Here is a 27004-nt window from a genome sequence, read left to right on the forward strand (position 1 = left end):
CCACCGTGTATAATCATACGCAGCTAACGACACCGCCTTTGGCCCACATGTACGGTTGCCCTGATGCAATGGGTCCGCTGTGTAACGCTGAACGTATGTACCTAAATTACGCTACAAACCTAAAGGAACTGCCTACAATTTTTCAAGGAAATTCTACACGTAGCGCAATCGAAAAAGCCTACCATTCAAAGTTTCGCAACGACCAGCGGTTTCACTTAGAAAGCTCGTAGAAATTTTTATAGCATAATTGATTTGTTTTATCTGCGTTGTCATTTCTTAAAACCATGTTTGGACGTTTGCAACACCGATTACGGCAGGGTTCGATGGTAATGTCACGACGGTGAAACTCGCCCTTTCACCTTGTGGCGGCTGCTGGAGAGGAGAGTAACAGTCGCCTTCAACAACGTACGGCGCTTGCGCCGCCGAAGACAGCACACATTTGACCAGCTTACTTGCATATATATAAGCACCTACGATACCGCTTAGAGACGTGCTGGTTATCGGCTCTGTTCCCTTCGTAATTACGTGATGGAACAGCAAACGCTGCCTAAATTACCCCACTGCAAGAGATGTACTGCTTCAAGAGCATCATTCCTTTAATGAAGCGAATGGCTTCCTATAAGTGTTGGGCAGTTCCTTTGCATTGACAATTACTGTCGATGGTTTCCTCGAAAACTGTTTTACCAATTTCTCTGTATGAATGTGAGGCGTCCTGTTAACACGAAAAGACAGCGCGTGTCCCTGACGTATTCACGTATTCGCACAAAAACAATGGCGCGGGATAAGCTGCGATCCTTTGCAAGATGATCCTGCTCTCCCAAACGCATGTAACGAGAGCCATCTTTGCAACTCGGCGGCTAGGCGACGCTTCTTAAGTTGCCTCGAGAGCGCCAATTTTTTTTTTTTTTCCTCCTTGGCAACGTCCCCACATATCGAACTTGTCGATCAGTGAGGAAAACGTCGGGATATAATACGAGCTCATCTCTCGTGCCCCCTCGCTTGGCTTCCTTTTAAACGCGACCGTGCGTGTGTGTGTGTGCGTGCGTGTGTGTGTGTGTGTGTGTGTGTGTCTGTGTGTGTGTGTGTGTGTGTGTGTGTGTGTGTGTGTGTGTGTGTGTGTGTGTGTGTGTGTGTGTGTGTGCGCGCGCGCGCGCGCACACCTTGCTTTTAAACCTCTCAAGTTCCGTCAGACGGATTGATCGCGCCGCCCCGCGCGTTGGGTAATAGGCGTGTAAATGCATTGGTCAAGTGCGGCCGCCAACGTGAAATGGGGCGGGGTATTATAGGCAAGCTCCCCCTCGCCTGTCCGGGCTCCGCTCTGGCAGCTTCATTTCCGCAAACATCGCGTTCCCTCCCTCTCTCTCGTTCTCTCTCACTCACTTATTATTATTAATTCGAAAGCATTAAACGGCTCATGAGGCAGCAAATCTGGCGTTGGCGGCGTGACCACACGATGGTACAAAAAGTCTACGAACCCTCGGCCTTTGGTGGAAGTCGAAGCCACGACCTTTCTTGTCAATCAGGGTGAAGTTAATTCGATAGGATTAGTTAAGGCAGTCGAACCCACGACCTTTGTTGAGGGTCCAGCCCTCGACCTTTGGTGGGAGTCGAACCGACGACCTTGCAGCTTCAGGATTTTGAAGCCCACAGCTTGTTGTATTCAATTTAATGTATTCTATTACAATTGATTTGACCGAAAAAATTTTCACTTCTGGCAGAGCAATGCATTTTTCTAGTTCTCTTTCCCCACTTCATTTTTTTATATTATTGTAACTTCAGTGCCGGCACGTATATTCGAAGTATTTTCTCTTGTTGGAGCGGTTTTGGTTGAGAAGTTCTGAAAACTTTTTTTCAAGTTCGAGCCTTTTGATTCCTCTCAAATGCAATGTGACAAACCAATTCTGCGCAAGCCCGTAAGTTGGAAGAAGGCCTACGAGAAAAAATAAAAGGGGGGGTTCGCGCTACGGACGCGTAGATGATCATTTCCTCCTTTTGATTCACTAAAAGGACATGTAGTCATTCTTTACAGATAAACAACTAACTGTAAAAAACTAACTATAAGGCGTGAGTGAATGCCGAGCGTAATGGTTGGCGTGGCCTCCTTTTTGTGGCGCAAACGAAGTTCAGGAATCATGTTCAACGTTGATATTCGTGTCATTTGACACGCACCCGGAACGAACCTCGACGCAGAAACGTATCCGCATTCCGCCTGCACCGAAATCGAGCTGCCGCGGCACGGAATCGCACCCGCAACCTAATGCTCAGAAGGACGCCACAGCTACTTCAGAATCAGAATCGGTTTTTATTGAGATGATTAGAAAGATTTCAAGATGTTAATATAGAGAAGGAGGTCCCGAAGTCAGACTGCAATGAGACCTCTTTTACAAAGCAAACGTAATAAAACACAAGTGACAGCAGTTTCAACAAATCGTTAACGTGGAAGAATTACAGGGCTTAGTATGAATAGCATGACTGAAGAATTACATGTGCATAAGTGTCATGAAAAAAAAAATGACTGTAACATAATGTCGTTAACAACTAATAAAGTAACAGCGTAAGTGACGTGACGAACACAGTATAATTTGCTAACTCGAATGTATATTTAAGGCAAGGACATCAAACAGAAACCTAAAGGTATGACAATGAAAATGAAACGAAGGCACCCTGAAAGAATGGTTGTGAGTATGAACTAGGCATCCGTATTCGACAGAATGTAATCTTTGTTGAACCTATTAAACCTATTGTTTCCTACGAGTCATTAGAGGGAGCTTTCTGGCGTTTGTATTCACAGGAGCTGCTTTTGTGGCGGTACAGCAGAGCGTGGGAATGTTATATGGGTAACCATGCATGGGTTTGCGTGAGCTTCGTCCTTCAGACTTCAAACTGCTCCGCGAGTTTTGAAACGAGCATATTTAACGAAGTATATTGCGTTATATCAATGCAGCAGCAGTTCGCAACGTTTACGCATGTTGCGCAGGGACTTAAATTGTTTTGCTGTGTTAGTAGTGCTCCAAATTTTTAGAAAGGTAAAGCGCAATAAAACGTCACGAGAACTTTCGAAGCCACAAGCGCGAAGATGAGACAAATCCGTCCACTGTAGCTATATAGTTCCTGTAACTGTATTTCCCATCGTAACTGAAGGATCGCAGCGCCATAGTTCTCCGCAGATAGGTAGTGTCTAAAGCGTGGCGGACATGACGTATTGCCGGCTCCACAATTACTTCCGCCTCGTGCAGCTCACAAAAACGTGGCTTTCGAGATCCGTTTTTTGTGTGCCCAGAGGCAACGGCCACTGGGGCGTCGATGTAGGCGCCGCCTGTTTTTGTGTGAAACTGAATTCTAACCACCGCGGCGGACCTGTCTTTCTTTCTTTCCGGCTCTTTCTTTTCATTTATGAGTTCGAGTGTATCGACCTTTGTTATTTCCATAACGTATTTCAAGCTGCGCGTGCAACAGGCCCACTTCGCATTGGAGGGCTTTTGTTTTTCTCTTCTTTTCGAATCGCGTTCTATAGAACGGAATTTATGCCCCCTTTTCCGAGTTCTCGCTTTTATCGTTCCTCCCGTTTGTTCAGCCGCTCTCTGATGTCGTTCCTGTTGCCACTGGCTGTAGAGTACGCGGTCGCGGCCACGCGGGCATTCCATGCGATCGCGTGACAGGTGAACTTTCGAATCAGCCGCTTTTCGCCTATAATACTGCGTGCCTGAGTGACTCGATGGAACCTTACAAATGTGTCACACGGCCGCGCAAGGTTGTCTTTGGCGCGGTGTTTGCAAACAAGTCAGCTATGCTTAACGTTAAACAACCTGATCTTGCTTGATATGAGCTGGATGATTTTTTTTTTTTTTTCGAGAGGTCGGGCTTGAACTTGATGCGAGATTCGCAATGCTGTACTACACTTTCGCCTGTAATGCTCGTGCCCCGCGTAGTTTGGTGGTTTGGTTTCCTCTATTAGTAGCTCTGGTGCACCTGCCGCTCCATTTCCCCCTCTCTCCCGCTCTCTCTCTCTCTCGTCTCCTTTCTCTTGTCTCCTTTCTCTTCTCATTTCTTTTTGCTCTTTCTTTCCTTCTTTTTATTTATTTACAAATAGTGCAGGCCCTGTTCGGGCCCAAGCAGGAGTCGTTAAAGCAGTGGTTATAAATAAGACTATTAACAGAAAAATACAGAGACATCAACCTTTGCAATGTAGAATTGTGAGCAATAAATATGAACTGGCAGCAATAGTTGCAGTTCGCAACTCTTCAAGTGGGCTCGCGTGGCATTTGTTCCTTTCTTCGATCCGCAAAGGTGATTTGATTTGTCGCTCCCTAATTTCAGATAATTACGCGACGTCAAGACGTCAAGACGCCAAAACTATCAAAGCCGTTAGCGAGCACATGTCGTTCTCGATTTTGGCGCCGCACGGAGGAGCCACCCGACGCTGGTGCGGTGTTCCATCCCGCCGATAGATGGGGTGAGCTGCGCGCTCGCCTTTGGCCAGCCCGGCTCCGTCTTTGCAGCTCCTCGATTTTGAATTTCCCAGCTGAGGAGCAACGGTGCTCTAGACGGCGATTATGCTTTTTCTTTTCTCGCCTTATCGGCCTGACGTCATGTCCCAGGTCGTTAACCTTAGCAGCGCTGACCGGTAGCGTGCGGAATTGGTATTGTGTTCGTAGGTCAGCAGTTTGCACCTGCCGCATCTCGGCGTCCGCTTTTCTTACCGTGCTACCTTGGCTTCCGTTCATTTATATTTATTATTATTTTTCACGAACCATGATCGTCAGCCTATGGTATTTAAAACTAAGGCCTGGCCCAGCGATATCGAGTTACCCTTGTCTTGCGTCAGCCAGTTTCCTTCTTATGTACCTGCAAATTTCCTAGTCTGATCGCACCGCCTAAGACGTTCCCTTGCACCCATTCTGTTACCCTAAGAAACTGTCGGTTACCTGCTCTTCGCATTGCATTACGTGCATGCCATATCGCTCCAAAATGAGAGGACGTCACAAAATTGAGCGCGGTAAAAGGCAGGTACCAGGAGAAACAGACTGGGACAGTGCGCCAACTTCAACTGGCGTTTTATGTGACTGGACTTTGTGTTATTATGATTTGGAGTTGACTTTTAGTTTTAATGCGTTTAAGTTAATTTGTTTAATCTATACGTGAAAAGGAGTAGTCGGCGCCAATAAGGACGACAGCATCTCCTAAGTACTACATAACAAATTTTTAAAAAATGGCGTTTGCTGGTCAGGCATTGTACTACAGACGGACGCCATCAATGCGCAGCCATGGTCGTTGAAACACATTCTTAAAACATGCGTGCTGTCGAAGAGCTTATATTCACATATTTTTTTCTAGGCAGCCTATTTCGCTAAACGGAAAGCTACGCTATATGCTCACTGATGGACGATTGGTGTGGTGAAACACGTGGCGAAACACGGAAATAATTCCGCTCGCCATTCTCGACTTCGGACTTCCCTGACGCGTATTCTTCGCGACATACTTACCGGTCGATCACGCTTTGCTTTCGGTCACATCTCCTCTCTGCCTACACTGTAGGGATGCAAAACTATCGGTAAATTGACTAACGATAGCTTTTTTTAAGCCGTCAGTAATGTAATACAAATTTTTCATCGATATTTTTGCGATAGTTAGCTATTGAAGGAGCTATCAATAATTTCGCAATTCTTGGCCAGTGAGTCCACGCAATAAGGAACAGGATAACGTCGCCTAGTTTATGTCGAAATGTTCATGTGCGCGGTACGCCGCGTGATTATTTATTATCGATCGTGCCCTGTCGATTGTACTATCGATATCAATAGTGCCCCATCGGTAGTACGATTGATGGGCTTGCATCATTATTACACAATCATGCATTTATCTGCCCCGTGCGCCTCGTCAGCGTTCCGATGTGCATCCGCTGGTCGCCACCTCGAACAATACTCATTTCGATAATGGTGTTTGCGTGAATGACCTCTCGGAGGGGGGGGGGGGGGTACATTTCTGCGCAGTGCGTTGGTCGTGGGCAACGGCGATTCTATGAACACATGCTCTTGCTGGATATTTAGAGAGAGAGAGATGAATGAAAACCGACCTCGCTGATTTTATCTGTATTGAACGCCGCTATCACCATGAACGTATCGATTCGCTCAAGACACTTATTGGTCATCTGTTCGTGAACGTGCATGCTTAATTGTCTCCATTTGGGATGTTTTCAGAGATGCATCATGTTGAGAAGTTGATTTCTTGGGAACAACGCCCGCTGTTGTCTTCGTGTCATTTTTTGTAGAGCAAAAAAAAAAAAAAAAAAAACACACACACACAACCTTGGAACTGTGTGCACAGTTTTGCCCAACCAGGGGGGAGTCGATACTACTTAAACGTGTGCCGTCCAACAAAGTTTGGGTATGTTCATGCCTCTACGAGCCTCCACACGGACAAAGTATAGACATGTCAGCGGGCGATGTCTCGCGGCTTCTCATTCGTTCCTCGGTTCTATGTCTAGCAATATATTTTTTTTCAGGTCAGCAAAACGTGCGCAAAACTATTTCGTCAGGTTAAATTTGTCCCAAGTGTGCACTACAAGACAGCGTGTTTAGCTTCCAAGACAAACGCATGAATTGCTCAGATGCCCGAGTCTAGTGAAACTCTGGTTAGGTCGACCGTTTAGTTGAGTGGCGTTGCAGGCCGTTGGGGCACGACAGAGATGATGCGGGCTCCTGTCTCACAGTATTATTACAGGAAGACCTGTTGTCCCGTATTAGGGCCGTCCTGGAGTCAAGGTGTTAAATAATCCCTTATTTGGCATTAATTAACAAGGCGTTAAATAACCTTAACACATTAATAGGTGTTGAATAACGAAGTCTGTGTTGTTTCTCTTTTACAAGCCGTTTGTGTGTAGTCGAACGGTTTTTTTTTTCTTTATACGGTTTAGCTGCGCTATTTAAAGTTTTATATTCACAGTGTAGGCAAAATCTCTTGTTACTGTTTTTACAGGCGATGGTTTGCAAAGCTTGACAGCGCGTTGAATATCGTCTGCACGTGTGTGGCACATACCTTGAAATCCGGCTTCGCCACATTGAGAGTCTTTGTGAGGAGAAGCCCGCTTCTGGGTACTCTAAAACCAGTGATATAGCTCTGTCTGCGTTCAACGTAGCTTTTTTTTTTTTCTCCAATTCTTCGCGCTATTTCATGCATTAGGATCGAAGCGATAGCCATTATATTTGAGTGTTTGTTTGCGTAACTAGGGTTACCTTGGCAATGGCTTCTCCCAAAAGGGCACTTTTCTCGAGCAACGTGATCTTCCGGAATTTCTAAGTATGTGTACAATTTATAGGCTGCCGCTACATTTTGTTTTCTTGTGCTTGTGATTCCAGTGGCGCAACACACACCCACACTAAAACACTTCACATGGGAGTGCCCCAGGAGGCCTCCGCACATAGACAGCCCCATATTACACCAATATCCACTAATGAGGAATAGGCAGTGGGAGGCATGGCTTGCGGACGAGGGTCGGGAGAGCCGATTGGCTCTTCTGGACCAAGCCCAGCAGACCGCTCGTGCCAGTGGGGCCTTGGAATAGGGGCTCCAACCATCGTGCCTTATTTTATTTATATTCAGTAAAGTGTTTACTCACTCACTCACTCATTTGTGATTCCAGTTGCTGAATGACCTTGCCAGGGGCATCGCATGGAACCAAGGTGGCCCCAAGAAGGCGCAGGCTAACGCGGTCTTTTACACAGGTGAGTATTTGCTTTCTTTTTTTCTTCCTTGGTAGTGGAAACCGTAACAGCGTTGCCGACAATGGACGAACTGCTGAGCTTATTAATCTGACCTAATTATTCAGGTAAATTAACGCTACAAAAGAGCGAAAAACACCCGTGTTACTTAGATTTGGGTGCACGTTAAGGAACCCGAGGTGGTCTAAATTTCCGGAGTCCTCTGCTACGGCGTGCCTCGTAATCAGAAAGTGGGTTTAGCACGTAAAACCCTGTAATTCATGGAATAATGCTCGGTTTAATTCATTCCTTCGCAGACGGTTTGGGCCCGGCGTCCGGCTGCCTGGGACCGTGCCGTGGTCCCGCGGGCTTGTCCGCGCCCGCGCAGCCCATCTACTACGAACCGCCCGATGCGGTGGGGCTGGTGGCGACGGGGTCGCCCCTGCGCGCCGCCGCCGTGGTGGTGGCGGCGCCGGGTTCCTCGTCTTCTTCCTCTTCGTCGTCCGTTCTGGTTTCCGACCGATGCTGCGGCACCGGCACGACTAGCACCGTTCCGCGGTCCAACGCCATCGCGTCGCCCTTCAGGGCGGCCAAGCCGGTCTCGGACCCTGGTCCGGCCACGGCCCCGGTCTACGGCTCCACCACTGAGGTGAGTGCGCTGCCTCGCTAACGACGTCGAGAGGGAGTGCGCGCATAGCTTTGGCCGAGCTTGTCACGTACGCGTTGGCTTGCCCCATTGCTCTTTGCAAATGTGTGTATATATATATATATATACGAGAAAAAAAGCAGTTCTGGGTCCGGGTAAATATTCACAGTGAAGTAGACGCGCGTATGAAGCGGCTTATTGACGTTTCGGCCGGGGTCCGGCCTTCATCAGAACTTTCTGATGAAGGCCGGACCCCGGCCGAAACGTCAATAAGCCGCTTCATACGCGCGTCTACTTCACTGTGAATATATATATATATATATATATATATATATATATATATATATAGGGAGACACGGACAAGTGAGATGACAGGGTGTCCTTGCCTGTTTTTCGTGCGCCGTATACAGTCTTCGAGACCGGAAGCCGTCTTGCCCAACTGGTAGTGCCACTACCAATTGGGCAAGACGGCTTCCGGACTTGCCTTGCATTCTACTTGCCCATTACGCCGATATTTGAATGTTGCAAGATCTATGGCGCTTACACGTGAGCATGTGCACTTTATTCGACGCTTTAAGAACTTTGCACACCGGCACTAACAGCTTCGTAAAGAGTTCTGAACGTTAAAACGAGTGCAGTGTTACGAGGATGGGGAAGGGCACAGTACAGGTCTACTAATGTTCCTTAATGAGTTTTAATGCCAACGACAAATGAAGAGCTAAATGACTTATTGCAGAGTAACTTGGTTCATGCGTAGAAAATACCTGAAAAGCGCGTACTGAGAGAGCCACAAACAACGAAACAAGGAAGGGACTTTACACTCTTAACTAGACTTAACTAACCTGTCGTCCGGATACGGTCCCCAAATGCAAGTGAGATTCTGCTCTCCCTTGGACACCGCATATTTAACAGAGAGGTGCTTCAGCTTCCCCTAAAGTTCCTTCGTCATAGTAAGCGAACAAGTTAGAACGATGAGCCGAACGTGTGTGTGTGTGTGTTTGTGTGTGTGTGTGTGTGTGTGTGTGTGTGTGTGTGTGTGTGTGTGTGTGTGTGTGTGTGTGTGTGTGTGTGTGTGTGTGTGTGTGTGTGTGTGTGTGTGTGTGTGTGTGTGTGTGTGTGTGTGTGTGTGTGTGTGTGTGTGTGTGTGTGTGTGTGTGTGTGTGTGTGTGTGTGTGTGTAAGCAACACAATTTGAATATATGCAGGCCGGCTCCCACTGACGTTCGTCACTGTGGCGGCGGTTTGTCAAACGTAGTCAACGATCCCCGATAAAAGCGAAACAAATTTTATTGCGCCCATAAAGATCGATTCGCAGTTGACTTTCGTACGTAATTTTTTCAACTCGCGCTGCTTGTTCACCAACGCATACACTATAGGAACCGCAAAAGCTACGCACAGTCATCATTTTTTTACCCTATTTGGCGCGCAGGTATGCGACGGCAACTGCGGCAACATCATGTGCAGCGTCCGCGCGTCCTCGGACAGCCCCCCGTCGTCCGAACCGTCCACGTTGCTGCCGCCCGGTCACACCACGCTGCTGACGTCGTCCAAGGCGACGTCGCCCGATGCCCCGGACTCTGTCAACGACGATGACCACCGCGGTTGCGAAGGGGACGCGAACGCCGGCGGCGTTAACGCCAAGCGCGACGACGGCGGCAAGCGCGACGGTTCTTCCCCCTCGGCGGACGGCGCCCAGCGCACCGTGCCGGACGTGGCGCACGACAGCGAGCTCAAACGCGCCGCGCTCGCAGCAGCCGCCGCCGCCGCCGCTGGCGCTGGCGACAAACCAGCTTCCGACGACGTCCGCGCCACGACGTTTGGCGCTGCGGTCGGCTCGGCGGCGGTGGTGGCGGGCAGCGTGACCGGCGCTCCGAGTGTCGAGTCGTCGTCTGCCAACGTCAGGGTCGTCACGATGCTGGGCAAGCTTCGGGGACGCACGGTGAGCCTCGGCGTGGTCTTGTTTGTTTGTTTGTGTTTGATTGTGTCTGTTTGTTTCGCTTTAGCTTTCTTTTCGCGGTTTCGCTTTCCGTAATTACGCGCCCCTCTGGCTCCCGCGCGTTAATTGTAGTTTTCGCGTAACGAGTGCGCGCCGGAAGCAAGATCGTGGAAGCAGACGAGGTGTTGAAGCAGACGAGGTGTTGAAGCAGACGAGGTGTTGAAGCAGACGGTGTTGTTGTTTCAGTGCGCTTCCTGCCTGGAGAAACCCCTTTGCTCTCTTTTGCGTAACGCGAAGCTAGGACAGGTGCCGAGTAAGGACCGAGGAAACTGTCCTAACATGAAGAAAGAGTAACGGGGTTTCAAAGGCATGCCGAGATATTGATATTGTAACACGACCTACTGTAGTGCCATGTTGTGGTTGTGTACTCGTATGTCGTCTGCTGTTTTCTGCAAGGTTGAATGGAGGGCTCAACTGCAATCGACTGCTTTTGTCAGTTTAGTTTGTCATCCTTTTGACGGCACAAACAAAGGAAGTTAACGAAGGAAGCCCGAGGTTTCATTCTGGCGAGCTTTTCCGCTTGCTTGCGCGGTTCTGTCCTGTATTTGTGGCCAGGATAAAGGAGACCAAATCGCCTTAGAGAAAAGCTGCCTGCATTCCCGAGGCGTTGCCCTTTCTGTGTGCTCTGCCAGAAAGGTGACACCTTCTTATTGGAGTAAACTGCAGCTCTGAACTGCACCTTCGGCGTGAGCGACGTTGCCAGCGGGCTTCCTCTTGTTTTATCGCCGAGCTGCCCGCCCTTCCGTTACGTTCACGTCGCTTCACCGCGACGCGTGTCTTTCGAGCTTAGCTTTAGTGCGCAGGGCGTGTTCGGTGGTTGGCTTCCAGGTTTTCTATGGTTGCGGAGATCGTAACTGTAGAAAGGTGGACCGAATTCGATCTCACGCGGCGAAATTCGTTGCAACCCCTTCTTTAGTTCCTTTATTATTATTACCATTTAATCGTTTTGAGGTGGTGGTGGTGGCGGTTGTGGTGGCTTTGTTGTCACGGCAGTTCGTGTTAGCCTGGCAATCAGCGCCGCCGACAGCTGCTTCACTAGCGTGCGATACGGCAGAGGTGGTTGTTGTAGTATTGCGAAGCTCGACCGAGGGGCCCGCTTTTGCTTACGTTGTGGCTGTCATTGTTACATTCTCTGCGGAAGTGTCGGAAGTTCTCTGACGCGTTTCGGGTGAGTGTGACATTTATCTTATCACAATGAGATGCAGATGATCTTATTTGCTTTATTTTAATACCTTTTTGATTCGTCATTAGACGCTTCCCCCCCCCCCCCTTTTTTTTTTTTGGCGATGTAATTCCATTAGCTCTTGTCATTTTGCCCTCTCACAGCGCATTCCGCAAAATTAATGAACTCGTTGAGCTGCTGTTTAGGACTGGCCTTCTCCGGTGTGACGGACGAGCGGACGCACACTGTTCCAGCGCTGACGCCCGTTTCCGCTTTCATGCGAGCCTTGTTATTGTCATTATTAATTTAGGCGCGTTGGATCTACGCGCGTCAACGGAGCTCGCTTGCTCGCATCCAATTCGGTATCCCCGCCCCCTTCCCGCCTTTGCATCCTCCTAAGGTCACATGTGTACATTGCATAGCGTTGCATTACATTGCAATTCAGTCGTTTTTCACCCTTGACTCGGGAGCGATTACGCAAAATGTTCATCCCAGACATGAAGTCAGATGCGCGCGGAACTTTATGGAGGTGTTTTAATCATGTTCTTGCCGTCAACTTTGCAGAAACATTTGTCACAAATTTGATCTGTATCAATGTGTCATCAGAGTCGACGAAAAGTACCGTGAAGTGCCATTCCGAATAGTGAAAGTGGCATGAAAATTAAAGATGCAAGATCTACATGCTAACCCATCACATTTTACATTAGGCAAATCGGAGTGGCTTTCACCTTAACAAACATGAGACGGTTACTTTGTGTATTTGGAACTGTTGATTTCAGCATGGAAACATGGTATTTTAACAAACAAAAAGTAGTAGGAGGGGAGAAGGGGGTAGGGCTCATTTTGTAAGATACCAGTAGGTATAGTAAGAACTGACTGGCGAAAGCGATTATGTGTCTAAGACAGAGCTCTCGACCTGTGAACATTAATATGCGTAATATCCCGCGCGCACGACAGCTGGGGGAGAAAGGGGGATGGGGTTATCATGCTCTTTCCTTTCTTTTATTTTTTTTTTTTTCAAAGCTTGCCATTAGTGCACGGTTTTTCAAGGATCCATACGCACTTTATTAAAGGTGGTTTGACCAGCAAACCATTTTTCTTTATATATACCAAGGCGACTTTGTTAGTCACTTTCGTGCTGCCGATTTCAACTGCTTCATGAACTTGTCTGTATAAAATTGCCTAAATTCGTAACCTCTTGCATCTGTTCACTGTCAGAAGAGTTGCTACGGTACAGAGTATAATTTCTTGGCTACAGGAGAGTTTCTTGGCTCGGTGGTTAACACACCGGTTTTCGCTCTCACCGTGACCTTTCCCGTTTCCTTCGATAATTAATGCGAGGTCGCGAACGTTTTCTGGTATTGCGACTTTATTGCCTACGTTTATGTGCGTCATCGCTCTATACAAAAGCAGAGAGTGAGAGAGACGCAGAGAAGAGAAAGTCGGTGCTGCAGATTTTGCCCGTCCAAAGTTCCGTGACGCTACTCGTTGGAACCACAGAGAAGCGGTGTTTCTGCCGAAGCCGCGGCTTCAATTTCATTCTGTGGCGCCCTTGCTTGGAACAGGGTAAAGTTGTAAGCGCAACACTACGCCTGTTGATTATTATTATTATTATTATTATTATTATTATTATTATTATTATTATTATTATTATTATTATTATTATTATTATACTTGGTATACTTCACTTGTTTCTACCGATGGTTCTGTCGGAATTTACTCTATGGATTCAGGTTTGCTCAACCCGCCTGCTGTTTGTTTGTTTGTTTGTTTGTTTTTGTTTGTTAAGCACATTACATAATTGACTAATGCTTCTGCAGGAATAATATATCGTTCCATTGCGCATAATCTGCTGGGCCTCTCTTGACCACCGGCAAAGAGAGAGAGAGAGAGAAAGAGAGAGAGAGAGCAGCGCCGCATCAGTTGTAGCGGGTGGCTGCGGGGCATCATGGTATGAGGTTGAAGTTACGTAGATCGCTGTTTCCTGGTCGGAGGCGATTGGTGCTGACTAGCCAACACCACAGGATTCATTAGTTGTAACTTCCAGTGGACAACGGAGAAAAAAAAAAATTTAATGACGCTTAAAATTTAAAAATTTTAATTACGCTTAAAAGACTCGTTAAAATTTTTTAACGAGTCTTGGTAAGCTAGAAAAGAAGCAAGAACAAAATACGGTGGCGTCGACGCCCTAAAGTCTGCACGTCAACTCGCCGCGACAAGGGATTTTGACAGTGCCTGCGCGAGCCGAGCTAATTGTTCATCGATAAGGAAGGTCCGCACTGCGTCTTCAGAGAACCGAGGAATCCAATCGAGGCCCTCGGTCCAAATACGGTCCAAACGGCCCAAATACGAGAAAAATGCATTTGAAATTCGGGACGTCAAATTGACGTATAGGCGCTGAGGCATCGGCGCGAAAATCGGAAACGGAAACTTTGCCGTTCATTTGTTTTTCTCCCATTGGTAATCAACATTTTCTCTTACATTAGTTCAAACATATTTCTGAACTTTTAATAGTATACGTTTGTGGTCTATACTGACTTAGGATTGCCCCTTTTAGCACGCGAGGATGATGTTTAATGCCGAACTCGAGAGTTCAGTCAAACGCTGTATTTAAATGACTCACTCGCACCGCTTGTTTCCAATCGAAGACGTCGTCGCCGCTGTAGTGTGTCGCGTCCAACGTGCAATCCACGCAGTACATACTTGGAAGGAAAAGGAACACTTGCATTTCTTGTTCTTTCGCCAAGTTGGAAGAGATGGGGGGGGGGGGGGGGGACGCAGTGCTTTTCTTGGCGTGTCCTTCGCAGTCGGCTCTGTTACCGCATCTCGGTGCAACGGTGAGGAATTTCCATCCGCAGCTGTGTTGTTGGTGCCAGCAGCAGCAGCAGCCGTTCCTCCGCATGTACCTCACGTGTGTGAGCGCGCCGTTTTCATTTGTCGCGTAATTGCTGCCCCGCGCTTCAAACCCCAGCTGTACGCCGAACGCGGCTCGCAAAACCTAGGAAAACCCGACTGGAGCGCCACCCCTCTGCAAACGAAAGCAACACTGGAGACGGGTCTTTCCGTTATTCGTATTGCTCATTTAGCTTTGCCTTTGCTTTATATCTGTATTATCGCCAGTAAGGCTTAAACCAAGGGCGCCCCGCGACAGCCGGCTTCCACCAGCAGCACTCGTTTTTTATTGCGTCTGTTCTTATTGTTTTTTTTTTTCCCAGCTTTGTGCGCGCGCGGGCCGGAAAGACGACAGGTATTGCGGCAGTGTACCGTTGGCATTCGGTGCTTGCGATACGTCGACCGCGCTCTTTTTTAATGCCCGAGGGCTGTGCGTGTGCGCGGTGTCGGGCGAGGTGGTGGTTCTAGTGCGAGTCGAGCGGCCCCGTGTACACGAGCATATTATCGGCGATGCTCTCGAGACGTCGCAGCGTGCGCCGTGGCACCATGCGCAGGAAGCCCAAGTTGGTGCGGCTCGACGACGAGGACATGGTCGTTCTGGCATGGAGAGTACGTATACCGTTTACGGGAATGGTTTCGCCCTCCCCCCCGAACCCCCCTTTATCACTACGTCACCTACACCCCTCCTTTTCTTTCTGTATTATCACTTTATCGCCCTATGGTTTGCTGAATACCGCGCGTATTGGTGATAACGCGAAGGAATGTGGAACGTGAGGGTAGTTCCCTGGACAAAGCGAGTTGTATAGCACAGAGAGAGAGAGAGAGAGAGAGAGAGAAGTCACGAGGGAAGGGCAGCCAGGTTAACCAGGCTGAGCCCGGTAGGCTACCCAGCACAGGGGAAGGTGGAAAGTGGATTGAAATAAGTAAAGGAAGAGAGAAGTACGCACTTTGCGCTGTTACAGAAGACCATTAGCACACTAGAAGAAACATTGGATACAACATACACACTGTGAAGTAGCGTACCCAAGAAAGTGTTACGTACGCGAAAACCAAAACTCAGTTGCCCATTGCGTTTTTTTTTTTTTTTTGTCATTTTTTTGTACGCCCGACGGATCGTGACGCCTAACATTGGGTCCTCTGTCATTTAGTGTACTTGGGGCTCTTCTTTACACTATGACTCGGCTTGATAAGGCAAACCAACAAGTATCCATATGAATATGGTGGCAGGCTAGGTGGTTTGACGTGATTGCGTATGCTCTAGGTAGCGCGTCTGTCGCTCGTGGGCGCTGCATAACATACGTCGAGCGTAACGTACAAACCATCTGTGCCGGTTGGTGCAGCATACATACGTGCTAACGGTACTGCTCTACGTAATGAGTCCCACAGTGCGACCATCGTCCAATTATCTGGTGTTTCTTTTAGTTCGATCGAAACCCGTTCATGGTGTCGTGAGCGTGCCCGTGTATTTCAGTTTATTGTCCGCGGCGAGGTTATACAAAACGTGCACCATTCGCTGTAGAAGGAGAAGTCCGACATTCAAGTGTTGTTGACTGCGGAGAGACCGCGTTTCCTCGCCGGGTCAAATTAAGCGTGACGAACCTATTTCTAGTCGCGTAACCGCGTGTCCGCCTTCTCGCTTTCTGCCTTAAAAATAAAAAGAAAGAAAACACGCTAATAGACAAAGCGCGCACTTCCCGCTTTGCGAGCGTTGCATCCCCGATCAAATTTCTCCTTTTATTCTTTCTTTTTATTATTCCGTCTAGCCTCTTGTTTTTCTCTCGCAAAGGTGTTCCTTTTTCGGGAGTCCACCGGTCGCTACTTCTGTTTCACCGCTCTTTCCCAGCGCGAACTTATACACCGCGCGTGTCGGCGACCGAAAGGGGAGAGGGTGTTCAGAGGGGGAGAGAGCAATGTTATCGTCGCTCGGAGACAACACCGTTACACGAGCGGCCGCGTGCCTGCGCGCTTGGGGTTGGAAGGCGAAGCTCGCATTCCAAGGAATCCGCTGCGCGGAAAGCAAGATCGGGTCGTCGTCGTCGTCGCCTCTGCGTGCAGATTCTCGGAAGAGAGCGGCCGGCCGCGCCGAAGGGCCCAGGCGGAAAACAAGAGGGGCGCCTTCCTTCTCCTCTTTCACTGTCTCTCTCTCGCTCTTTCTTTTTATTATCTCTCACCCTTTCTTTTTTTCTTCCTTTCTTTCTTTGTGCTGGGAGCGCCTCCTCGGAGGTGCGTGTGTGTTGCGCCGAGCGGTGGTTTCTTTTTGAGCGGACGAGCCCTGGAGGAAGTCGCCGGTGGCGTGAAAGGGTTACCGACGACTGCGTGACGCCAGATGGAAAGGGATCAGCCGGAAAGGAAGCGGGACACCCAGAGCAGCGCCCCCACCCCTCCTTCCATAGCTGCTACTGCCGCGGGTCGCGGTTTCCGTTCTCCGTGCTGCAGGGAAGCGAGCATGCCTGATCTGCTGTTTCGTCGTTCCCTTTTTCTTCATTCGGAAAGAAGCACGTGCCTTCCAAGTTTCGTTCGCCTCCAGTCCGCGCGCGCCCCGCCAGCCCAGAGACGCAGTGGCTCCTTCCTCAATATATGGTTGCGCACTGAAACAGTGCGGACTTCTCGTTAGACGACGCGCTGGGTCTCTTGTAACGACAGGTTGCGTGATGCGCGAGACGAAGTCTCCGCCGTGGCGTGAAGGTCGAACTTGGGACATAATGTATCCAGGAATGTCCGTCGTCGTCGTCATCATTTGAATCGCAATCATCCTATGTCAACTTCAAGACGAAGGACTTTTCCAGCGGTCTCTATAGTTATTCCTGTCATTTGGCAGCCGACTACGAGCGATTCCTGCGCCATTTGTTGATGTCATCACGGCACCCAATCTTCTGCGTTCTTGATTGCGTTTTCCTCCCATTGGCATTTACTTTGTCGCTTTAATGACCGCGGCTAGTCAATTCTACACATCACGTGACATGCTCAACTATACTTATTGGTCTCAATCTCGGCTGTAGAACGTCAGCTGCACCTATTTTCTCATTAAGCCATACGTACTGGTGTTTTACTGTCTGTTAACTTTACGCCCACCATTTCTTGTCTATCGCTCGTTTCATGGTCTTTAGCTTCTCCTTGAGTTTTCCAATGTCTACTAAAATGAAGATATGTTATGGGTAATCAATAAATTAATTAAATTTTGGTATTATACGTGCGCGTACCACGATCTGATTATGAGGCCCGCCGTAGTCGAAGGATCCGGAATAACTTTGACCACCTGGGGTTCTTTAAGGTGCACCTAAATCCAAGTATACGAGCATTCTTGCACGTTGCCTCCAAATACAGCCGACGATGCAGGGATCGAACCCTCGAGCTCAGCGGCGCAACGCCTTATAGACACCTTCTACCGTCGCTAAGCGCAGGAACAGCGCACTTCACAAGCACAAATGAAATATTTGCTTAGACCTGTTCCCACTGCGCGTTGGGGATCCGCCGATGTTTATGGTTTTTGTCGCCGCTGCTGAATGCGACTCTCGCCATGGTGCATATGCAACGTTTAAGTGAGCGCGCTTTGCTAAAGCTTTCCTTGGCTCCAGCGCGGGCGGGTACGAATTCCGCTGAAAGGCGGTCTTTGCGCAAGCAAGAACGGTAACGCCGCGAATATGCTTTGAATCGCATTTGCCCCATACTGTCCGCGTCGTTGTGCCGCGTCGCTGCATAACGACACGCATATTGCGCCGTTGGTTTCCGGCGCGCAGTTTTCGCGGTGACGGCCGGCGCGTGTGTTTTATGCCCTTCTTTGGGCACCTTTCGTTCGCAACATCCGATCGCTCGTATCATCCGCAATCGTTTAAGCGGTGCGTCTCGAAGCGGAGGCGTCAGGAATGCTTTGCGCCTGGGATGTGGGAGACGGTGGCCGGCGGTAGCGGGCAAGCACTAAGATGCCTGACCGGGTATATCATAGATGCAGCATAGATGCCTGACCGGGTATCTACCGGGCAATACAGTCAAGCCTCGATTTAACGAATCCCAATTTTACGAAATTTTAGATATAACGAATTGCGGTTAACTTCTTGACGCTTACATATTCAGTCTAATGCACAGAAAACCTCGAAACGACAAACTGAAAACTCGCTGTTTTGCCCTATTGAACCACTATCTTTTATTTTATTATTATTATTTTTTTTGAGGTTGCAAGCGATCACGTGCAAGCACTAAGTTGCCTGGCCCGGTTTCTTCAGCAGTACAGTCAAGCCTCGATTTAACGAAACCCGATTTTACGAAATTTTAGATATAACGAATCTCCGTTAACTTCTTGTCGCTTACATATTCGGGGAGTCTAGTGCACTGAAAACCTCAAAACGGCGAACTGGGCTTACCGTTCTAACGAAGTTTATTGGTGAATAATATGGGTAAATGAGCGCGTCACAAGAAATCGGTTGCGTTCAATATAACTCTACATTTATTAACGTATTGCTGCAGTAAGCGTATTACCGTGCCGGTCTGAGTCACGACTTTTTTCCTTTTACAAAGCTGCCGGTTGAATTGACTGCACTGCTAGCTTGCCGTAGGCTCGCAGCCGAGTTGAAACCCGCGTTGCCTTTCTCAGTGCAGCCTAGAGTGCGTGATTCTTTAGTCCAACACGGTCAAAAGTTGAGCCTTTTTCTCGTTATTAAATAACCATTACGTAATTCGTATGAGCATTTTGACGGTTTTCAGTTTAACAAAAATATATCTGGTCCCGTCGACTTCGTTAAATAGAGGTTTCACTGTAGTGAGGGCGAAGTCAAGGAGGTTGAGGGTCAATAGCGTTACCAGGGGTAGGCACACCAGGCACGGACCCCACCCCCCTCGAAATCTGTTATTATGGGCCCTGCCCAGCCCCTTGCCCCTCCTCCCCCACACCTCCCTTTCCCCGTCCCCGGCTAAGTGTGTGCCCACACTCTCTCACCGCCCCCCCCCCCCCCCCCCCAAAGAAGTTTCTAGCTACGGCTACTGATGAAGGTGGTGTTTGTATTGACGTCTCTATATCAAAGACTCACATAATGTTGACCCCCGTGCCTGAATTGGCTTCCATCCCCTACATCAGGGAAACCGAACCAGAGTCCATGGTATAAAAGAGAGTAAATTAGAATCGCAACTTTCAAGCCTCATAGGAATGTTGCTTCTTCGTATTTTTTGTGCTAATAATGTACGTTCAGTTGGGCACGTGAGTCTTTCCTTTTGTTCGCCACAGTCTTTAGAGCGTGAAGGGCAATTTCTTTTATTTCCTGTTCAGAAATTGCTTATTCAGGCGTAAAAACTAGCCCAGTCCTTTGCTGTGTACATGTCTATGTGCTGCTAAACACTAGTTCACAAGCAAGATCTCAATCCACCGTGACCCCCTTGTCATGGGGGTCGAACGTTCGCTTGCCTACCTAAAAAATTTTTTTTTTCTCCTCTTCAAGTGGATGGGCATCATGTTCTTTTAAGCAGAAAGTTGCTGGCCCGCTTCCATTTTTCACTGTGCTGCGTTTATGTACGTTTCCGTGAATAATAAGTCTTTGCTAAACAGATCACACCAAGCGCACAAAATCAACTTGGGACCCTCCCCTGTAGAACGTCCCTCGTAGCCGTTGGCGTTGCTAGGGGACGTTAAAAGCCAATCGCTCGCTCAATCCTCACTCAACCAGTCAGTGTTTCCTGTGCAGCGCTCAAATCGAATCAGCACATCATCACGAGAGCGTCGCATCACCGATGGCGTTCGAGCGAACTCCTATGCTTTAGCGTCGCCCCAAGCGTCAAGCGCCGTTCGGTTTCCACGCTACACTGGCAACGTCGGCCTTGGCGCTTTCGCCGGATCCACCGCAGCCTACGCGTAGCCTTTTTCCCATCTACTTTTTTCTTTTTGGTCTACGAGTTGCGCACTGCGAGTCATCGGTACGAAACAGCTGCAGCAGCTAGGGAACGTTGCTCCGCGGTTTTTTTGCGCGTACTCTCCTCTCTTTGTTCTTCGGTGACAACGCTCGACATTGCGAAAGCGACGAAGCTTGATATTGTCCGATCACTCACCGCGGCTTCGCACCGTGTGCGAATCCGGCGTGCCCGTGTGCAGGCGTGTTTCTTGGAAAAAAGTACCTTCATTGTGTCGCGAGCTCTCGGCAAATACACTCGAGTGGAACAGCGAACAAATCACGGGGACCGAGTAGCGGAGAGAGAATAGTATGTTTAAATGGACGACTCCGGGTCTGTCTGGTGATGTGCGTAAGGCGATGGGAGCAAGGGGTGGTTCACTGTGAAAGCTTCCCGCGCGAAGCTTGATAGTGATTTAAGTGTCTCTGACGTTAGCCCGCGGGCGGACCCAGACCGCGAATGTCGTACGTCGCCTCCTCAGGCCGATGCTTTTCCCTGATTGTCGTCGTCGTTGTCGTTGTTGTTGTTGCCGTGGCCGTATGCGTATCATCCGGAGCTATCTGGCTGCATATCTCGTGTGACTGCAGCGCGGTCGCGGTTAGTCTTATCTTCGTGCTTCATTTTCGGAGCTTGCATGCTGGATCTTCTAATCGCATATTATTTCCTTGTTTTAACGTCATCTTCTTCAATTTGCCTCGTCGTCAGCCACCATCGCGTTAGCATTAGATAGCGCGCTCTCGTTCAGGACCGGGGCCGTTCGTCGCAGCCGCCGCTGCTCCGCTTACTCCGCCTTCCCAAATAAGTTGTAGGGATCAAGAGGGGGGAACTTTGGGCCCAGTTGTTCCGACATCTTTAAAGAGGAAAGAGCCGCGTCTTAAGACAGGACGTAGGACGAAGACGTGGGCAGGACGAGGGTGTAACTAGCTACTAGTTGTAGCTAGTTACCCCCTCGTCCTGTCCACTTCTTCGTCTTACGTCCCATCTCAAGACGCGGTTCTTTTCCTCTTTAAAGATGTAGGGACGACGGCCCGCCTCGTCGGCCGCCGTCGCGTCGTCTTCTAAAACTTTTATGTTACTACGATGGTGAAAACGGAGGAGCCGTCACCGTTGTTAGGTCACTGGAGCCCATTCTATCGCTTTACATTTCAGTAATGACGATAAAACGAACACAACGCAAAGGAGAGAGGGAGGAGAGACGCTGGCCAGCAGTTCTGTCCTATGGAAGGTAACAGGACTGTCTCAACATCAACACATCGCCCTCCCGCGGAGAGAGAGAGAGAGAGAGAGATAGAGAGAGAGAGAGAGAGAGAGAGAGAGAGAGAGAGAGAGAGAGAGAGAGAGAGAGAGAGAGGCAAAGGAAAGACGGGGAGGTTAACCAGACATTATCTCCGGTTGACTACCCTGTACTGGGAGAGGCAAAGGGATGCGATAGGTGAGAGAAAATGATAAAAAATGAAAAAACCACACACCCACACACACATACGCACGAACTGTTTCTGTGGGCACTGCCCCGCTGAGGCGGCTCACTGTCTGTATAGCCTCGCGCTCCTTAGCGCGGCGGTGTCGCGACATCAGTTTCTCACCGGGCTGGCCACACTTCGCGATGGGGGTGAGATGGGTGCGCGTCAGAGAACTCCGGGGGGGGGGGGGGGGTAATTATTCCTGAGCCCTACTCTACGGCGTCTCCGAAGGCCCTCGTGCGACTTCGTTACGTTGAACTCAACCAACAAATAATTGTAAATCGATCCATTAGTCGATCGATCAATTAACGCGAAGGGGAAAGGGAGGAAAGAAGAAAGTTGTGCGGACTTTAGGTATGTGGACACCTTATAAAACAGTGTCTTTCTGTGTATTTTCCTTGTGCCTTATACATACAGATGAATAAGTCGTAAGGCCATTTATTTACTTATCTTTATTTATTTATTTATTTTTATTTATTTATTTATTTATTTATTTATTTATTTATTTATTTATTTATGAACATACTGCGGCCTATTGTATAATGTGTTCGTAAAGAGAACAAACTTCACCACACAATGCAAAGAATGGCACAGGTTAGATTAATAACGCTTAGAAATAAAAAAAAAAGCACGCTTAACCATCGGTATACGCACTCGACGATGTTAACGTCGACGTACCCTCCACTTCCAATATTATGTACATGGCTATCCATGCTTGATATTAAGTGGCAACCAATCAGTGCACTGCTTTTGTGAACTTAATAGAGTCCGCAGGCTATACAAGTTTTCAACGTGCATTCTGTACAGACGTTGCCGATAAACAGCCGAAGTCTTTTTTCCCCCGTACTTCGATTAAATCGATCGTCGCGCGCGGTTAGTCAGAAGGGGATGACGAGTCGATGCAAGCCATACACGGCGCTCGGAGCTGCAACTTCGTGCGAGCGATCCTCGTCGCGTACGTGGCCCGTTACACAAGCCGCTGCAGAGCCCCGTTCGTCACCTTTATTTTTCATTTCCTCCTCTTTGGTCGTCGCCATATAAATCGGAACGTCGAATCACGAAAGAAGAACGCGACGTTGCTGCCGCATGTCGCACGTCGGTACTCATGTCAAAACTCTTGTCTGTTTATCGTCAGGCCGCCGCCGCCAGGCCTCAGGCCCTGTCAGCCTGAATCATGGCATTCCTCGTGAGTTTGTCCGAGCTTGCACGGTGTGAGTAGCTTCCCGTACAGTCACCACGACCTCTGTGTGGCGTCTTGTTTCCTTCCGCCAACGTGGAAAGAAACAGAAACTAGAGACGTCGCCTCCGAGATCGGACAACGTGGCCACCATGCGCCGCCCAATCTCGGAAGCCCCTTCTTTTTCTGGTAGCGCTGTAATCGTTCAGACTATGACGCGCGGGAGTATGGGTATACTGCAGTCACGAGGAAAGTTTGAATACCGCATATGCCGCGAAGCATTTTTTTTCGCCTTATTCGCAGCCTAGACATGCCGGCCGAAATCAAATGATACAGCCTACGTTCGATCAATGCAATGCGTTGGGAATATTCCAGGTTGCACGACTGAGTTTGAACAAATGTTAGAAATGTCGCTGATGCCGTGGTCGCTAGGCGTTCGCGCGCGACTGTACGCGGATTTCCTTAACCTTCACGCTTGAGGTTTCAGACGCCATTCGTTCCGCGTCCTCCCCCCCCCCCTCCCCCTAAATTTCCATGTAATATTTTTTCTAAGCGCTCGAACAAAATTACTTTCAGCGTACGTGCGTAATCTGACGAATCATATTTATAACGCAATATGTTGCCCAAATGTCATCGATCTCGCGAAGTCGCAAAGCCATTTTAAGCCATAAGAACGAAGCTTAGGCAAGCTTCGTTTAGCTTTTATGCATGTTAGAACAGGAGGTCCCCTTGACAGTTTTTACTTTGAGACCTCCTTCTGTGTTACATTTCCTTTGTAATTGTAATAATGTCTACTAATATTGATTGATTGATTGATTGATTGATTGATTGATTGGAATCCATGCACTACCCACAATTTCCATGCTCGCTGAACCGCTATGCTTGCACCTCCCATAGACACTAACGCCGGAGTTTCCTCTAGTGGGTTTGTTTGTTTGTTTGTTTGTTTGTTTGTTTGTTTGTTTGTTTGTTTGTAGGAATCTCTATGCGGTCACCACCGATACGTCTCGGTCCCTTTCTTTGCGCGTCGGTCAGTCTGGTCCTCGTTGTGTCAGCCACAGCGCGCAGGCACATGCCTTTGGGCGTCATCCCCCCCCCCCCCCCCTCCACCGTCCACGGCCATTCGCGTCCAGCGCTCACGTGACGACTCCTCGAGGCATCCAGACCGTGCGCGCGCTCGGTGACAGAGCAGCAGCGCCTGCGGCCGCGTGAGCGATCGTTGTCGCCGCCGCCGCGGTTCTCAGGTGCTGTGTCGTCACAAGTGCCGCAGATGCGGGCCCCAGCTGCTCGCGTTTCCCTCGCCGCCATTGTGAGCGGCGCGCCCCTTTTGCTCGGCAGATGACAAAAAAAAAAAAGTATGAAGTATGTGCGTGCGCACACACGGGGATGTTATTTCGCCGCTGGCTCACGTGCTGTCTCGGCCGGCGATGATCTGGACGAGCGAATGTGCGTGCGAAATAAGCCGCAGTACCTCTGAACGATTCCAGCGAAATACCGCGGTGCAGAGGCCACTCAGTATACATGCGGGGTTTCTTGTTCTGCAGAGGCCTTGCGGTTTGGGGGTGGTGTCTACCGTCGCGGAAATTTAGACAAGCGTGTCGACAGTTCACGAGGGTTGAAATGTGGGCTTGATGGTGTTGCATCTTCAAGGGGTGTGCGGTATCAACAGGCTTGATTGGGTCCGTGCCCCTTACACATGACACTCAGTGAAAAAAGTGCGGCATAACTAAACAGGTTGCAGACTTGGAGTATACGGATACATTAAACAAAAGGCATAGAGAATAATATCGGCATTGTCTAGCGCAAAACATCAGACAACTATACGTACGTTGGTAGGCAACAACGTGGGTCAATTAGCATGAAGTGTGTGAACACAAAAATAAGCTTAACAATAAGCTCATCACTTTTACCCGCAACAATATTTGCCAAATAAATTTTTACAGTGCTAGCGACGTCTCTTCTTTTCCTTTTATTATTATTATTATTATTAAAAAAGGTCCCATGTTACATACCGAAAGGAATTACGGCATGGTTTTGCAAAATCATACCGCAAGGTATACGTCGCAGCCTATTGGGACGAGCTCCTAGCAAAACGAGGAGGAGGAGGAGGAGGCGTGTGACGCAAGATTTAAACCCGGGGTTTCTCGAGCCGGAGGCAAGTGCCACGCTGACTCGACCCCCTGTTGTCGACACGCGGTGGTGATTGATGGCGCGTTTACGTAGTCGTTCCAGGACAAACAGACACGCGGTGGAGGAGGACAGGGAAGCAACAGCTGCGTGCACGTGAGCGCACATACGTATTGGGACAGGTCGTCCAATAAATGTCAACCGCACCGTGAAACACGGCCGTCGACCGTATATGGCTTTTCTCTACACGTACGGCACGCGCGGTTATTCGGAACGTGAACTCGTCGCGCGTCCGCTAGCCGTGTGTATATTCAGTGCGGCGACGATTTCAGTAGACGCGTGCTTGCGTGAATGCGACAGTACAGGCAGAGTATCGCATTTCGTGGCGCATCACGGTAATACTATGCGACAGCGGTTGCACGTGGCATGTTTCGCTGGTGAGTTAGTTGGAAGAGAGCACACGCTGGAAGCCCTCTCACTTTTCTTCTCTCTGTCGATGCCGTACGCCAGACTTTACACACACAGCGAGGGTCGACTTACCTGTATCGAGTTATAACCCTTTGCGAGCGTATTTTTACAGCAGCCGTTTACGTTAGTCTCGTGCGCTATAGATGATATGCGCCTTTTACGTGAGTGCAGCAAGTGGCGCTGCACTGTAGGAAGGCGAATCGCATTTGTGCGCCAGGAGAGGGTACAGACCGAGGCGGCGAAAGTCCCGACTGAGGCGGTGCATGTAAAATGCTAGCGTATCGCATCGACAGAGAGAGAGAGAGAGAGAGAGAGCGAAATGAAACGACGAGTAATTCGAGGAACGCATTCGCCGGGAAACTAGTTTCCGGGTTGTTTCGGACGAAGGCAGACGCACCACACGTAAACGCGCTCGCGTGTAGTAGTATACCCTGCTGCTCTAATCGCATTGCTGTAAACGCGGCTATGGAAAGAAACAAAAGAAAAATGGATATTCGGCAGTGGACACGCACGCCACGTTCGTGGCGGTACGTGGTGGAGGCCGCAGCTCCCGGTGCTTGTGAAGGTGTTTCAAAAGGAGTGTGGGCACAACTTTAAACGATGGTGCAAGCTATATTGTAGCTTATATTCGTGCTCGCAATGTTAATCAGCCGAATGTGGCTACTGAGATCGCGTTATAGGAGGCATTTTAGTTAGAGGCTAATTGAAATCAAATGTTATCCGAACATTGAGAAATGTATATTAAACATTATGCCTTATGGCCAGTCTTCATCCAGTTAATAGCAGTATATATATATATATATATATATATATAATTACAAAACGTAATCACTCCTTTGCAATTGCCATATTGTTCGTGCGTTTGTTCTACATACGGTATGCGGACCTTCCGCGATGTTTAACGGCGGCTACACGTTCCCGCTATAGGGGCTTTATTTTTTTTTTAATTATTATTATTGTGCTGTAATATGCAGGGGCAGCCGGGAGACGCGAGCCTTTAATTTTTCTGGCATCCCCCCAGCTGCCGGTATTTCTTTCATCTTTTCGCGTGCCCCGATATACCTCACGCCCGCGGTTCGCAGTCGCCTGTGCGATATGCCGCACCACAGCACATACAGACTCACTGGAACGTTAGTATGCCCACTGTCGTCTACTCTCTGCGACAGTAGACGACAGTGTGGAGACTCGAAGGCTACGCAGGAGAGGTCGAATGTTGTTGATTTTTACCTTACTTTGGTCGAAGTGGACGCGCACCGTACGTACTGCTGGTTCTTATGTATCCCAATGCAAATGCAGACATTTCTGGCCGACATTTAGCCTTTTCAACTCTGACCAAGACTGCTACATGGTATCTCTCTCTCTCTCTCTGATCGGTTAGTTGTCTTCAGGGTTCATTCATTCATTCATTCATTCATTCATTCATACGTGTCACGAACTATGTGCGCCGACTGTGTGTGCATGTGTATTGAGGTGATGGTAGAGCACGTGCTACGGTCCAGCGCACAAAACGCG

The 27004-nt window shown here is 48.9% G+C and overlaps 1 protein-coding gene across 3 annotated transcripts in view; it reads left to right on the forward strand.

Annotated features, from left to right (window-relative positions):
- The window catches only part of LOC126522826 (uncharacterized), a 307678-nt gene that overhangs the window by 245937 nt on the left and 34737 nt on the right, over window positions 1-27004 (forward strand). For all 3 annotated transcript variants that reach the window (XM_050171653.3, XM_050171654.3, XM_050171655.3), the window contains 3 exons: window positions 7637-7718; window positions 8012-8343; window positions 9769-10278. In XM_050171653.3, coding sequence (XP_050027610.1) covers window positions 7637-7718; window positions 8012-8343; window positions 9769-10278 — 924 coding nt within the window. The remainder of the gene's footprint in view (window positions 1-7636; window positions 7719-8011; window positions 8344-9768; window positions 10279-27004) is intronic.

The sequence above is a fragment of the Dermacentor andersoni genome, chromosome 6 (genome assembly GCF_023375885.2).
Source record: "Dermacentor andersoni chromosome 6, qqDerAnde1_hic_scaffold, whole genome shotgun sequence".
NCBI classification, from domain to species: domain Eukaryota; kingdom Metazoa; phylum Arthropoda; class Arachnida; order Ixodida; family Ixodidae; genus Dermacentor; species Dermacentor andersoni.